This window comes from Periplaneta americana, chromosome 4 (genome assembly GCF_040183065.1).
Source record: "Periplaneta americana isolate PAMFEO1 chromosome 4, P.americana_PAMFEO1_priV1, whole genome shotgun sequence".
Lineage (NCBI taxonomy): Eukaryota > Metazoa > Arthropoda > Insecta > Blattodea > Blattidae > Periplaneta > Periplaneta americana.
Window position 1 is genome coordinate 15,949,814 of NC_091120.1, and position 17,170 is coordinate 15,966,983.

Sequence of the window (17,170 nt, forward strand, 5' to 3'; positions counted from 1 at the left end):
TGCTTTAAAAAGATTTCTGTGTGTACTATACTTCAGCAGGCCGTGATATACGTCTGTCTTTTTTTCCCCCCAGTCTACATATGATGAGTCCTGATTTTTTCACGGCTTCCTTAATGTTACTTGCACCACGAATGCAGTAACTTTAGTGGAGTTGTAGAGTTTACTTAATTTTTGAAAATATTTAAAAACAATAATTAAGAGTGCAATTTAGGTGAAATTGCAGTGGTAAGTTTCCAATTTATAATTATTACTATATTGAACGTGTCTAAAAATAATATGTTAAAAGCCTAAAGCAGTAAAATGAATGTCGCGCTTAAGCGGTAAGAAGAGGGAAATTGTTATGTGTGTTAGGTTGAGAATACTGAATGTGGAATTTTAGACTTTCCGCGGATTGGTTTTGTGCGGAAACCAAGCAAATACGCACGATCTCGCACAAAGGCACTATAAATATCTAAAATACGCAATAAAAGGCAATTACAAAAACCTTGCACTTTCCACAAAGGGATTTCAGCAGCAAGAAAAGCTTTACATAAGTCGAATGCAAATTGAGATTTTCGACTCGATGTTACAATTACTGTTGGAAGCAAAGAAATCTTCTTCCCAGTAGCCTTGGAAAGTGCATTTTTGTGTTTGGTTGTACTGATATGTTGCGATATGAAATATTTAGCTAGCTACAACAACGTCACAGTGAAAACTGAAAGAAAAATAACCGTTAAAAATAACGTTAGACACGCACTCATCGTTGCCTTGTCAAATAATCACAAGCGATAATTAAAACGCTTAATGTTATACATCTTTGCACGGCAGCAAAGAGAATATGAACTGACTGAAAGACAATAATATACTGAATGAATTTAAATACTAATATAGTCACAATCATTCCATGGTATGAAAGAAAAATTTCACAACTTCGAGCGGGAATCGAACCTAAGATGAAGATTACAATAATATACATTCGGTGAAGTCACTTTCATTGTAGCGGTTATAGAAATAAATTAAAATATATCTGTAGGCAATTTTAATAATAAATTAATAAATTATAGATAAATAATCAAATAAAGGCAAAAACGCATTTATTTTGTAAATTAGGCATAATTTATATATTAAAAAAGGCAGAAAAGGGCAACATAAAACTGTGACGTTTCAATCACAAAGGTATAATTCGTACAGATTTACTTTCAAGATGAAGATAGATTTAACATTATTTAAAAAGGCATTCTGCCAAAGTTCCGGTCTCTTGTTTATTATGTATTATATAAAATCTTGGAAAGAAGCAATCAAACTTGTGCCAACAAACTTGATTATCACATTTTGTAAGATAATTAGATTGCAACTAAAATATGGCCTTGTTTATTCTAATAGCAATAAACCATTATTTTATCGTTTTCAACAATAATGGCAAAAATTTACGAAAAATATTAATGAGGGTTAAGCGTATGTATTTTTAAAAATAAATAATATTAATAAGAAATAAAATATTTTTAAATAAACTGATGTAGAGACAATGGTCTACGAAGGGAACAAAAAAATTTAAATGCGTTACAAAAGAAAATGAAATCCGATAGAGAAATTTGGACTTCATATTTTAAATCATCACATTAAAAAGTATTAGAATGGGTGAAGATTATTCATTTAACAAAGTAATTGTTTATCAGTGTAGTTTGTATGGTAATATTCTAAATTTATTTCAAATTATTTCAATATTATGCAAATTCCATTTAAAGTGACAGTTACATAATCACTGATTAACTGTTAACTCATCCTTTTGAGAAGATTAACTCCGTATGTAGATGAAATTATTGGGGATCATCAATGTGGTTCAGGCGTAATAGATCGACTATTGATCAGATTTTTTGTATTCGAAGGACATTGGAGAAAAGATGAAAGTATAAGAACACAGTACATGGGTCATTCATAGATTTTAAACAGGCAAATGACTCGGTTAAGAGAGAAGTTTTATAATAGTCTTATTGAATTTGGTATTTCGAAGAAACTAGTTCGATTAATTAAATGTGTCTGAGTAAAACGTATAGCAGAATCCGTATAGGCCAGTTTCTGTCGGATTCTTTTCCAGTTCACTGGGGCTAAAGCAAGGAGATGCACTATCACCTTTACTTTTCAACTTCGATCTAGAATATGCCATTAGGAAAGTCCAAATAACAGAGAAGGTTTGGAATTATACGGGTTACATCAGCTGCTTGTCTGTGCTGATGATGTGAATGTAGGAGAAAATCCACAAACTATTAGGGAAAACACGGGAATTTTACTTGAAACAAATAAAGAGAAAGGTTTTGAAGTAAATCCCGAAAAAAAAAAAACAAAGTATATGATTGTCTAGTGGCCAGAACGTAGTATGAAATGGAAATATAAAAATTGGAAATTTTATCATTTGAAAAAATGGAAAAGTTCAAATATCTTGGAGCAACAGTAACAAATATAAATGATACTAAGGAGGAAATTAAACACAGAATAAATATGGGAAATGCCTGTTATTATTCGGTTGAGAAACTTTTGTCATCCAGTCTGCTCTAAAAAAAACTGAAAGTTAGGATTTATAAAACAGTTATATTATCCTTGAGAGAGGAACAGAGCTTAAGGATGTTTGAGAATAAAGTGCTTAGGAAAATATTTTGAGATAAGAGGTATGAAGTTATAGGAGAATGGAGAAAGTTACACAACATTGTATTCTTCACCTGACATAATTAGGAACATTAAATCCAGACGTTTGAGATGGGCAGGGCATGTAACACGTATGGGCGAATCCAGAAATGCATATAGTATTAGTTGGGAGGCCAGACCTTTGGGGATGCTTAGATGTAGATGAGAGGATAATATTAAAATGAATTTGAGGGAGGTGGGATATGATGACAGAGACTGGATTGATCTTGCTCAGGATAGGGACCAATGGCGGGCTTGTGTGAGGGCGGAAATGAACCTCCGGGTTCCTTAAAGGTCAGTAAGTAAGTAAGTAAGTAAGTAAGTAAGTAAGTAAGTAAGTAAGTAAGTAAGTAAGTAAGTAAGTAAGTAAGTAAGTAAGCAAGTGAGTGAGTGAGTGAGTAAGTAAGTAAGTAAGATAACCCAGATTTTCATTACGGCCCTCACATAAGCTCGCCATCGGTCCTTATCCTAAGCAAGATTAATCCAGTCTCCACCATCATATCCCACCTCCTTCAAATCTATTTTAATATTGTCTTCCCATCTAGGTCTCGACGTCCTGAAAGGTCCGATCTCCCAACCAACACTATATGCATTTCTGGATTCGCCCATACGTGCTACATGCCCTGCCAAACTCAAACGCCTAAATTTAATGTTCCTAATTATGTCAGGTGAAGAATACAATGCGTGCAGTTCTGCGTTGTGTAACTTTCTCCATTCTCCTGTAACTTCATCCCTCTTAGCTCCAAATAATTTCCTAAACACCTTTTTCTCAAACATCCTTAATCTCTGTTTCTCTCTCAAAGGAGTTATTTAATGTTATGTTAATAATTTTTCTCTGTTGTTTGTATGTAAACATTTCACCTACTTTTTACCTGAAGTATTTACGGATTGTTATCATACGTGATTTTACGTATCATGCCCAAAAAGGAAGGAAAATGATTGTTATAATAAAAAACAATTGAAGACATTATTACAAAAACAACCCTTGTCAAAATGGGTATTTTTCAGAAGAATAATAAAAAATAAAAGAATAACACGTGTCAGCTATTCCCGTTCAACTGGTGTTTTATCCTTGTGTCTATTGCACTTGACATGGGCTGTCTTTGGAGTCTATAAACATTCAAAATAGTAGCAAATGTGTCCTTAACTCAGTTTCATTAAAAATGACTAGGGAAGTTTTTGTAATAATGTCTTCAATTTCAAGTGATTGGAAAATACGAGAGGGGAAATAGACTATCTAAGCAGGTGACATGCTGTGCAATAGAGTTAAGTAGGAGTAGAGATAGGTTTACTATTAAATTGGAAGATGACTGGCATCCGGTAAGAAAACTCATATCTAGAGCCCGGATTCTTATGTAATTACATATTGCATTCCTTTACTAGTTGACTACTGAAAATGACAAATGTCGGCGATTTGTGGTTCTGATATGGTTATAGTTGAATTTTATTTTACATATTTTTACATATTATGTAAAGAATGTAAAATTTTTGCACATATCTAGGCAATTATTGAGTTTCATTTTTTTTTTATTAAACTCGTTTTATTTTTCAGAGTAAATTATTGATTTTTTTTTCATATATATCTAGGCTATACTAATAATAAATCTGTAGCCGAAATTTTTCTGGTAATTTTCGATTTTCCAAAAATAATTGGTCCTAACATATATAATTAATCACCCTGAAACCGAAAATCGCATTTTTGAAATTTTTGTTTGTATGTCTGTCTGTATGTTTGTTACCTTTTCACGCGATAATGGCTGAACGGATTTCGATGAAAATTGGAATATAAATTATGTTCGTTGTAACTTAGATTTTAGGCTATATGGCATTCAAAATACATTATTTAAAAGGGGGGTTATAAGGGGGCCTGAATTAAATAAATCGAAATATCTCGTTTATTATTGATTTCTTTGAAAAATGTTACATAACAAAAGTTTCTTTAAAAATAATTTGCGATAAGTTGTATCCCTTGAAAAAGTTTGATAAGACTGATATTTAATGAGATAAATGAGTTTTAAAATTAAAATAACTGCCATCTAAGGCCGTATAATGAATTAAAAAACAAATGACTTCGTCTATAAGGGGTCTTGGACAGCAACAATTGAAAGCTATGAAAGATAGCCTACAGATAATGTTTCTGTAATATCGGAAGCTAAATTAACCGATTTGTATAATTAATTATTAATTCCCCATTGGAAAGTGTAGTTTCTCTAGATGGACATAATACTATAATGTTATTACAGTAACTTCTGAGTGAATCGAGGACAGGTAAGATTAAAATAGCTTCTTATGCACAGAAAACTTGATAGGCTATTCTGTACATTCGTTTCCTCTATTTTCTAAAATAATTTTTATGACCAAATGAGTGGTCTCTGGATCAAAATAATCGCATTTTAATTATGCAAATACAATTTAAATTAAGTAACATAATAAACGATTTATCCTTATATCAAACACGAATGTTCCCTGGATCAAATGTCCTATTTTAATTATGTAATTACTATATATTTGTTTCTAACGGGTGCAGCGGAGCGCACGGGTACGGCTAGTTTGGACATATAAATCTTAACGTCCCTGTCCCTTTACTCCGATTGAAGGGCCGTCTTTTGTTCTCCCTATAGTACACGATGCTGGTAAAGAGGGAGGGCCCGGAACTAACGTCGTTATGTTTTGTTCACAACTATAGAAAATAGTTCAATTTATAAAGCAAGCTCAATAGAATAGTTCTTTTATAAATAAAAAAACAAACATAAAACTAGGGATTCCAACTCATTGCCTGTAAAATAGAGTAGTTCGGAGTGCCTCAATTCCATATATTTGCACTAATGCTTTCTCAGAATCTGGGATGGTCAGGTGTGCCGGTCATTTAACTTTATTACAAATTGAAAGTAGGCTATTAGCGAGGGGTTTGGATCGGTGTCAGGTAAATCAAAATACCATTATGTATGCCATAGAAAAATATTTTTCTAGAAAATGTGAAGGCACAAGAAAAATCATAAATTATGGCAAAGACAAGTTGTATTTGCAAACTATACAATGTAGTAGAAATTACAAATCGACTTTCCAGGCTGCATTCTCTCACTTCAACTGACCAGTTAAATTGTGACGACATTTTTGTGAATTTAATGCATTAATAAATAGTGATTTTAAATAACATATTTTATTAATACTACATATTTAATTACATATTTCTCCGATATTTACTACATTTTTATGTACATATTTCGCACTTTCATATTATATAAAAATCCGGGGCCTAGTCATAACAGTCATAACCCTGAGTTGAGCCAGGCTTACCTGCAACGTGGACGGTCACACTGTTGGTAAGACCCCTTGGAGTGGAGCACGTGAACACACCGGAGTCCTGCGGCTTCGTGTAGTAGACAGACAGCCGGTACTTCCATTCGCGTTCTTCCGCGGCGATCGCCCATCCTGCACACAGAAATTATTCAGGATCAGACGACGCGAATTTCAAGTCTTACTGAATCTCGGAGGATGTCCGAGAATCGAAACGTCGTGATCCAAAATTCTGGAGCAGCAAGGTCCAAGTACAGTCAATTCTGGATAGTGTGAACTCGGTTATAGTGAACATTCGGATATAGTGAACCTAAATCGTTGGTCCCGACCTGCATACATTAAAAAGTGCATAAAAATTTCCGTTTATAGTGAGCCCTAGCTTCGGTTATAATGTACCTAATACTAGAACTTTCCCAAGAAAATGTAATTTTAAAATGGACAAAATGATAATTTAGGAAACTATAAACTTCCAAGAATATGTTGAGAACAAAATCTCAAACCTTCTACTCCTTAAGTGCATTGAAAGACAAAGGATTTGTCCAGCTTCCTGGACAGCTTGAAACATGTTAAAGAGAATAGTATACTCAGTGAGGGATAAAGGAAGGATTAGTTCTGACTCCTTTAAAAGAGGTTATTCGAAGAATAGGAAGAGAAAGTGTTTTCTTTTGTAAAAGGGAGTAGAGTGATGACCAAAGGGTAAATACAAGAAGAATAACAGTATAATGGTCCTCAACCCTTCCTCCTGCATCTTTGTAAAAGTGAACCCTGAGAAATTCCAAGGCCGAGTACCCAGTAGCATACCTCTAGTGGGAAGAGGTGCGAAATCGGTGAGTGCCTACTACCTACATGGTCAGACTAGATTCAAGTTTCGAACTGTGAACATCAGGATGTCGAAGCATAAAGTGTTTAAGTTGGAAGATACAGCGAACATTAGTACTGATATTGAACGCGGTCTGTCCCAAATGGGCATTCATACTGTATGTATAGCAACGTCAGTAATATAAAAACAGTCACTTCGGTTTTAGTGAACCTCGGATATAGTGAACGAAATATGCTGGTCCACAGAGGTTCACTATAACCGGAGTTGATTGTATTAAGCAAGATAACTTCCGGCTATCTCAGTCAGAAAAGTTCAAACCTATTTATTACTCTACTTATGATTGGAGATATACAGGGTGATTCACGAAGATTTACCGTTCCTTACGGAGCTTATTTCTGAAGACATTCTGAGCAAAAAATGTCATATAAACGTTTGTCCTAATCTCAATATTTTCAGAGTTACACTAATTTGAAGTTGTTTGTAAAATGTCTTTATTCTTTACTTTAAGGGTAAAAAAATATTACAGATAAAGAATGAACTATTCAGGAGTATCATTTCTTTAATTAGCTAGTATTCTGAAGTTACAAATTTGCTGTGAATTCCATAGTTGCTTCTTACAGATTTTTTTTTCTATTCTTAACTATAAAATTACATTTTCTTACGCATTTATCACAACACTGTTACAAATCACGCCACTCTTGTAAATTCATTAAGACTGTACATTAGAATGCATAATTAAACTGCAAATAATCAAGTTCCTAAAGTCGTATGATTTGTAACAATTTTTGTGATATGTACATAAGAATGATGTAATTTTTAGTTAAAAATTGAAAAACAAAATCTGTACAAAGCAATTAACAACACATTTTTAGCTTCAGAACACTAGCCAGTTAAAGAAATGATAAGTTACTTCTGAATAGTTAATTCTCTATTTGTAATATTTTTTTACCCTTGAAACTAAATAAAAAAGGCATTTTACTAACAACTTCAAATTAGTGTAACTCTGAAAATATTGAGATTAGGACAAATGTTTACATGACATTTTTTGCTCAGAATGTCTTCGGAAATAAGCTCCGTAAGTGACGGTAAATCCTCGTAAATCACCCTGTATTAGAAGTAGGGCGCACGGAGATGTTAGCTGTTCATAGACTACATTAATGTGACGTCATATTTGACCCGTGCCGTGACATCTTGTTTGTGCTAAAGTTTACGTTCTATTCTATTCATGATTAAAAAAATATATCTCATAATAGACTGTTTACAATGCATTATAGCAGGGCTGGGTAACTCATATTGTAAACAGAGCAGTCAGAATGAGTACCTACATACAATAGCAACTGTAGCGGGAGAAACTAAGCTCTCTTGGAAAGGATTGTTTCCTGTTCTTGCATTATAGTGATAAAGATGATACTACAATGATGTTTCCCACAAAATTTAAATTATTGGTTCTTTATTTTCATTGTGCAGAGTTAAGGCCATAACTTAAGGCCTTCTTTTCCACTGAACCAGTACAAAAATGCATAGCAAATTTAAATAACAGAAACACAGAAAACAATGGAATAATAATAGTAATAATAAAAATATATAATAATATTGATATAATAATATAGTAGTGGCAGTAGCAGGAGGAGCAGTAGTAAAATGTAGATACGTTTAGTTACATGTAATTCTAAAGGCCCATTCACAATGAAAATTAAACATAACCGTAACATAAACACAGAAGTTTGCGGCCAGGTTACCAAATGGGATCATTCACGATGATTCACCTAAACACTAACATTAACATTACCGTTAGACGTTAACATGAAAGTTTGCGAACTCCAAACTTTCATGCTTATGCTTACGTGATTTGCAAACATAACGCAATCGTGGAGCGCTGAAGTATACGACAGAATATGAGAAAATGGCGTCGTTGTTATGTTTCCATGGTTTCAAAGTATCTTTGCGGTTATGTTTATGTTCCCATCGTGAATGATGGTATGACTTCTTGATTTTACCGTAACGTTTACATTTTTAAGTTAACGCTTATGTTATGTTTAATTTTCATTGTGAATGAGCCTTAAGAGTGAAAGTTGGAGACGTTTTCACTTTCCCGTTCTAATTAGCGATCACAGCCTACTAGATTCCTTCTGTTGTCACTTTAAAGAGCTATTTAGTCATCATAATATGTTGCAGCAGCAAGGAGGCCATGACATAATTTCTTCTTCATTTGTCGTTTCTAAATAACTCATAAATCCAGTATAATCACTTTCAATATATGCTACGTGTATATGTTACTAGGCTACCATGTGAATTGAACTCTTAAATATTCTGTGTCGTATATTAAGTTGGTTAAGCTGTGTTTATATTGGCTGGCTTGTACAAATGAGGGAACACCATTGGTCAATTACAGTAGAACTCCGATTATTCGTCACCCTATTAACCGATTGTTGGATTATCCGTGTGTCATTCTCTCCTTTTTTTTTGTTGCAGAAAAAATATTGAGTACTGCACAATACATTGATATTTTTTTTTTATATTACAAGCCTTTGTCCTTACACATTATAATCTACTGTTCGAGTGACCTGTTTAATTTCTCTGCAAAACGTCTTCCTGAAGTGCCAAAAGAATACATGTTGTGCTAAGTATCGAAGAGAAGTGTATATAATTGAGTGGTTCATCTCACGAGATTGGAGTTACAACTTTGCGAGATTTAATAAAACAAGGATAAAGTGTATAAATTACTTAAATCTATAACATGAGACCTGTACTTTTCCTATCTTTCCACAGAAATCCACCACAGGAAGTTTCCTTGGTCCTTAGAAACACGTCATTGACATTCATTCATTCATAGTGTTCTGTCACTGCAAACCCAGCATTCACCAGTCTTACTTATTTTCTGCATTCGTCTTATTCACCAGTCTTACTTATTTTCTGCATTCGTCTTAGTCTTCGCATATGATCGACGTATCTTAATGCCGCCTATTTTGACATCTTCTTCTGTCCCGAAATCTTCTCCCGTTCATCATTCCTTGCAGTGAATCCTTTAGTAGGCAGTTTCTTCTCAGTCAGTGACCCAGCCAATTCCTTTTTCTCTTCCTGATCAGTTTCAGCATTATTCTTTCTTCACCCACTCTTTCCAATAGAGCTATTATACTTAAAACTTCTGATCCACTACCTAATGTGTTAAAACACATGACCACGGAGAAAATTACGAAACTGCATTATGCAACACTTAATTTATGAAAGTCTTCTATAGTACGGATTATCCGATTTTTTCTATTAACCGTTCAGCTCACCCCTTTCATTACCGCGGATAATATGTAGAGATTCTACTGTATACACAAATAACATCAAAATGCGTAATATCAACTTTACATATCGTTATTTACATGCATAGTCGTTTCCGTTCTCGGTTTTATTGTTCTTGACGTTCACGTCCGCCGCTTCCCGTTTCTCGTTCTGGTTCTCGTTCCCGGTTTATTGCGGTCCAGTCTTTACTTTAATGAGAAATCTTAAATTGACTGACAATAGCTGTGATGAATCAAGAGTGCAATGCGCATACAGTATTATCCCATTTCGTAAAAATGTTAGATTGTCGTCTAACACCAAATGCTATATAGCCTAGTCTATAGCAAGTAGGATATACGTCCAAAGTTGTAAATAGAAAGATAACAAACACGTGAATTGCAAGCATCATCTGCAAACTGCTAGAGTTAACGTAGTTTAGCTTCCCCTTGTGAAAACAACAGAAAACTGTTGGGAGTCAGGGAACACTCTCGAAGCCTTATCAATTAGCCATGTGGAAGATCTCGCGGAAATGTCGGTAATATTCAACGCTGTAAAATAAGAATAAATAACAGTAAAGCTGTATACAGAACTCCATGAGAATTGTATGCTTCTAAGGCTGTAAGGTTACAAAACTGGATAGCGAAGAAGATAAATTATTTACGACATTGGATACTTCCAAAATGGACTCGTAAAATTCTGTCGAGACTCAAGACATTTCCAGGCAATGTTCATCGGTTTAGTACAGATGTGGGGAAATGTGCCTCACAGTGACCTCTTATCCTAGTCTTTGTTCTATCCCCTTTCATAGTTTAGTTAGCTCACAGAACGGGGCTACGTAAGTTGGGTCCAGAGGAAAAGGGTAAAGCTTATCTAACGATGAATTTGGTAGGGTATACTTTGAACCCCAAAATTTTACCTGGTTACAGTATAGTAAGCGATACTTACTTACTTACAAATGGCTTTTAAGGAACCCGAAGGATAATTGCCGCCCTCACATAAGCCCGCCATCGGTCCCTATCCTGTGCAAGATTAATCCAGTCTCTATCATCATATCCCACCTCCCTCAAATCCATTTTAATATTATCTTCCCATCTACGTCTCGGCCTCCCCAAAGGTCTTTTTCCCTCCGGTCTCCCAACTAACATTCTATATGCATTTCTGGATTCGCCCAAACGTGCTACATGCCCTGCCCATCTCAAACGTCTAGATTTAATGTTCCTAATTATGTCAGGTGAAGAATACAATGCGTGCAGCTCTGCGTTGTGTAACTTTCTCCATTCTCCTGTAACTTCATCCCGCTTAGCCCCAAATATTTTCCTAAGCACCTTATTCTCAAACACCCTTAACCTATGTTCCTCTCTGTATAGTAGGCGATACTTAGTAATAAACCATTGTGTAGATATATCTTACAATATATTATATCAGTTATTTAATTATTTATTCTGGTGTAGTTAAGGCCATCAGGCCTTACTTTTCACACCACCAGAATTACAATTACAACAATAAAAAACTGTAAACAAAGTAAAATCACACGAAAATATATACAGACTACAGTCACACAAATTTTGAATGCGTGATTAGCTATCACAATTAGATCATTTCATTTCATTTCATTTCATTTCATTTTATTTAGTGTTCTGCCCAAGGACAGGTCTTTCACTGCAAACCCAGCTTTCTGATCGAACCCGGGGTTGGCGAGTTTGTATAGCGCTGGCCTTCTATGCCCAAGGTTGCGGGTTCGATCCCGGACCAGGTCGATGGCATTTAAGTGTGCTTAAATGCGTCAGGCTCATATCAGTAGATTTACCGGCATGTAAAAGAACTCCTGCGGGACAAAATTCCGGCACATCCGGCGACGCTGATATAACCTCTGCAGTTGCGAGCGTCGTTAAATAAAACATAACATTTAATTTAACATTTCGAACCCGGGTCGGCTAGTCTGGAGGCAGACGCGCTACCACAGAGGTGACTCGGCGGACATATAAATGATGTTTAATTATGGAAATTGATTACTTCAGTGCAGTGGAGGATATCATCTCCAGGGCGCTGTCAGAAATTTTTAATTTCCGGAAAAATTCCTGTCTGAATTCTTCTTCCTTGCTGATGATATGGCGTTGTTAGCAGAAGAGGAAATGATAATTAAAGATATACTACTGGAGCTAAATGATAGCTGTGAGCAGTATGGGGTGAAGATAAATGCAAATAAGACGAAGACCATGGTCATAGGAAGAAAAATACAAAAGATAAACTTGCGAATTCTAAATGAGGCAATAGAGCAAGTGGACAGCTTCAAATACTTGAGGGCCCGGTTTCTTCAACCTTTGTTAAATTATAACAGTGTTTTATTCCATTTTAACTGTAAACTTAACAGTTGAAGCATTTCTTCAACTACTGTTAGTACTAACAGGCTGTTAAAACCTATGTTAATTTAACTGCCCAATTTCATGCAGTTAAATCATTTAACTCTCTGTTAGCATAGAAGTATCCCATATGGCTGGTGCGTTAGATGCTGAACTTATATATCTGGATTATTTACAAAATGATATTCATGAATACATAAACAGAGGGGATGATTTCTGTAATCTGACAGACCAGAAGTTCATACAAAAGTAAAGGCTATTTTCTGCCAAGCCTCACTTATCGCTTTCAACTTAGATCCGTTTGTTTGTTTATTCTCATTAATTGGTTTATACTGCGAAATAATTTCCAGCAGAAGAGTTCTCTAGAACGAAGAGAAATTAGTCCCACGATTTCTATCTGTTCCAGTGTTTTCCATTTCTTAACAGCAATACCAATACGCCGCTCCACTCTATTGTGATACAGACGAGGAAAGAAGCAGAAATCGAACCTGAGAGAATAGAAAGACTTCTATCCTCTCTGAATCAAACAACGGAAACAAACGAGAATCGCAATTCTCAGAGTTCAGAAAACAGAAGTGAGCCTATAGTTGGTTATATGTTATGGTTAAACTCTAGAATCTCTGGTCCTAACAGAGAGTTAACAAACAGAATGTTAAAATGTGAAATGTAAAGTTGAAGAAACGCAATATTTTTAACAGAAATTCATACTTTTAACTTACAGTTAATTAACGCTATGTTAGATGCATTTTAACAAAGGTTGAAGAAACCGGGGCGATGTGTACTATAAGCAGTAACATGAGCTGTTGCCAGGAAGCCAAAAGGAGGATACCAATGGCAAAGGAAGCTTTTAATAGAAAAAGGAGGATTTTCTACGGACCTTTGGAAAAATAACTAAGGAAGAGACTAGTGAAGTGCTATGTATGGAGTGTGGTATTGTATGGAGCAGAAAAATGGACATTACGACGAAGTGAAGAGAAGCGACTAGAAGCATTTGAAATGTAGATATGGGGAAGAATGGAGCGTGTGAAGTCGACAGACAGAATAAGAAATGAAGTTGTATTGGAAAGAGTTGGTGAAGGAAGAATGATGCTGAAACTGATCAGGAAAAGGAAAAGGAATTGGTTGGGTCACTGAATGAAAAGAAACTGCCTACTGAAGGATGCACTGGAAGGAATGGTAAACGGGAGAAGAGTTCGGGGTAGAAGAAGATATCAGATGATAGACGACATTAAGATATATGGATCATATGAGGAAACAAAGAGGAAGGCAAAAAATAGGAAAGATTGAAGAAGCTGGGTTTGCAGTGAAAGACCAGCCTTTGGGCAGAACACTAAATGAAATGAGTCTCATATACCTTCGAGCAAATCAAAATATTAAAACCCAAATTTGTTCATATAAACCAAATATTATAATGCGGAAAAAATTGGATATTTATAAAAATAATTAGGCCTAATATTGTAAATTTTACTGAAATAATTGCTTGTTTTAAATAAAATTATACAGAATGATTAAAATATAGTTGTTCAAACTTTGGGGATGATTTCTGGACATCTCGAGAAGAAAACAGCATAAACGCATATTTCCGGAAAAGCCTGGTTTATGACCTGTCTGTGATGAGGCGATAGTAGCGATCCTGGTGGTTAGCAACTATCTATGAATGCATATTTGTTAAGTATTGAGCTTCGTGACTGTATATACTAGATTGTGGTAATATCCTATGCCCCATCTTGTATTTCATTCACTCTTTCAAGTGAAATATTTTGTTCTGATACAACTTGACTTGAATGGAAAGCTACATAACATGGAGAAAACTGGAGAGTGAGGAAGAGGTATTAAAACTTTGACTCTTCGCAGAATATTCTTACTGTAAGTACTTCTAAATAACCTAAATGAGCACAGAGCTTCTAACACGAAATCGTATTGCAGTTCAGCCCTGTCATATTCAATGCACAGGACAGCTGTCCGGTATTGAGATGCTTGCAATTTGCAACAGTTAATTGTACTACCACCGATCGACTTTGATCTTTGAAATGTGTGTTGGCAATGTTTTGAAGTAATGTATATAGTGTGAAAATACATCGATGTTCGCGCTTTGACTGGTGATTGGTGTTCATTACTTCTCAGATGACATATTTGCCATTTTCGCTGTGCAGCAACTTTCAAATGCAATATTACAGCGCTAACATTATATAATTCTGAAATTTACCGCCAGTTATTTGACAGTTTCAACTAACAGTTAACTAAGTGGTCCACACGTGTGGAGTAACAGTTAGCGCGTCTGGCCGTGAAACCAGGTGGCCCGGGTTCGATTCCCTGTCGGGATAAGTTACCTGGTTAAGATTTTTTCCGGGGTTTTCCCCTCAACAAAATATGAGCAAATGCTGGGTAACTATCGGTGCTGGACCCCGGTCTCATTAAACAGGCATTATCATCATCTCATTCCGACGCTAAATAACCTAAGATGTTGATAAAGCGTCGTAAAATAACTTACTAAATTAACACTAAGTGTGATTTGATACTTTCACAGTATATTCGCACAGTTTGCAATATATAGAAACATCCAAAGTTTCGGAGCAACATATCAATTCCAATCAGAATAGGCAGCGATAATAGGGAAACTGTTGTGCCCAAGGATAAAACTACCCTGTGGCACTTCCTCTACTGGTCTATAATATGTTATCATTTTATAAATATTGTAACGCGTTATACCTTCATCCTCTCCTTCAATCAGAGTATTCATTCACGCGAAATCAAAATAAGTTCGATAATACTGTAAGACAGCGGTGGCGAAAATGTAATCGTGCGCCGAGCCACTGTGTAACCTGCAACGTGCATAGCACCTATGGACGGTGGCGGACACCCGAAGGGGAAGTGAAGCAACTGTCTCACTTATTAACGAATTTTCATTTTTCTTACGTCAAGCACTTAAATATAATTTTATACAGTACAAGGCTACAAACTATGTTTAGTACGTGTAACGAAGAAAGAAATGAACAATAAATGAACAATATCACAACCTAAAATTAACTGTCTTCAGAATATCTCTGCGACAAAGTTTCAAAATCAGGAATTATGTCACTTACTGTCAGTCGTAGTTGATCACGAAGGTGTTTGTCTGTTAGTCGTGATCTAAATTTGGTTTTTACTATTTTAATTGTTGAAAATAATTTTTCACTAACGTAAGTTGTAGCGAACATGGCTTCAACAGAGCAAGCGAAAGAACGAAGCTTCGGATATTTATTTTTTTGGCAAAGATTTGAAAGTTCAACATTTGTCAAGTCCTTACATCTAGCTTTCATTTGACATCACATAGTAAATCAGGGAGTTCAAATTGAAGAGCTAACCGCATTATTCGTACATATGCTGAAAAAAAGGTCGACGTACAGAGATGATGATGATGATGATGATGATAACAACAATAACACTTAACCTTTTAATGTTTCGTCAGTAACATGTAGTATAATGCCGTTTTATGTTATACAACCGTTTTCCTCATAATATTTTTGAACAAATCATACATTTAATATTTAATAATAATAATAATAATAATAATAATAATAATAATAATGTTTTATTTTCGCTGGCAGAGTTAAGGCCATAAGGCCTTCTCTTCCACTCAACCAGCCTTAATCAATACAATACATAAATTTAAATTACAAATATTTTCACTACACTTAAAAGGTTCTCCAGCAATAATCTTCACTACACATTTATTTAAATTTAGATAAATCTATAAGGTAAAGTAGTAACTTAATTTATGAGCTAATTTAATTCAATTAATTATAATTAATTTAATATTTGAGATAGCTAGTAAAATGATGAAAATTAATTTAATATAAGCTTACTAGGACTATGTTACAGGGAGAATATATATATTTCTATTTCTATAATGAGAATATTAATGTAATTGTCATTAGAGGTTTTGTAAATCTATTTAGAGAAATTAAAGATAATAATAATAAGAATGGACAGATGTTAGTTTCATTATAAGTAACAAATATTAATCAGCAATTCATCTGTTAAGTAAGAATTTATGTAATTTTGACCTAAATGAAGCTATTGTCCAACAACCCCTTATATCACTCGGAAGCGAGTTCCAATTTCTAGCAACTGAAACTGTATAGGATGAAGAATATAAAGATGTCTTGTGGTAGGGTATAATGAGTAAATTGTTATAATGAGATCTTGTACTTAGCTGATGATATGCGGATAAATTTTGAAAACGAGAAGCCAAATATATTGGGGTAGCGGTGCGCAGAATTTGAAACAAGAGAACAAGGGAATGCAGAGCTCGTCGATCGCTTAGCCTTAGCCAAGACAGAGTTTGGAAAGACGGGGAAACATGATCATACTTACGAATATTACAAATATAACGGACGCACGCATTATGCACACGTTGTAGCCTGTTGCTCAAATTTGCATTTAGGTTACTTAATATAATATCGCAGTAGTCAAAGTGTGGCATCACGAGTGTTTGTACAAGGATTAATTTTAATTTATCAGGAAGAAAGTTCTTCAGTCGCTTTAATGAGTGAATAATGGAAAATATTTTTTTGGAAGTGTGATTCACTTGTTCATTCCATTCCAGGTGACAATCCATATAAATACCAAGGTTCTTCACGGTCGTACTGTATGGAATAGTAGTATTATTTACAATTATCGGTGGCAAATTTTGTTTGTCACACTTCGATCTTTGATGTTCTATTAAGATTGCCTGCGATTTACTTGCATTTAAATTAAGTCCGTGGGTTTTCGACCATATGGA

At 34.8% G+C, this 17,170-nt stretch overlaps 1 protein-coding gene across 1 annotated transcript in view; it reads right to left on the minus strand.

The window, feature by feature from the left end:
• Positions 1-17,170, minus strand: part of hig (hikaru genki) — a 617,858-nt gene that overhangs the window by 211,901 nt on the left and 388,787 nt on the right. Inside the window, exon 6 of the mRNA XM_069822891.1 lies at positions 5,956-6,090. Coding sequence (XP_069678992.1) covers positions 5,956-6,090 — 135 coding nt within the window. The remainder of the gene's footprint in view (positions 1-5,955; positions 6,091-17,170) is intronic.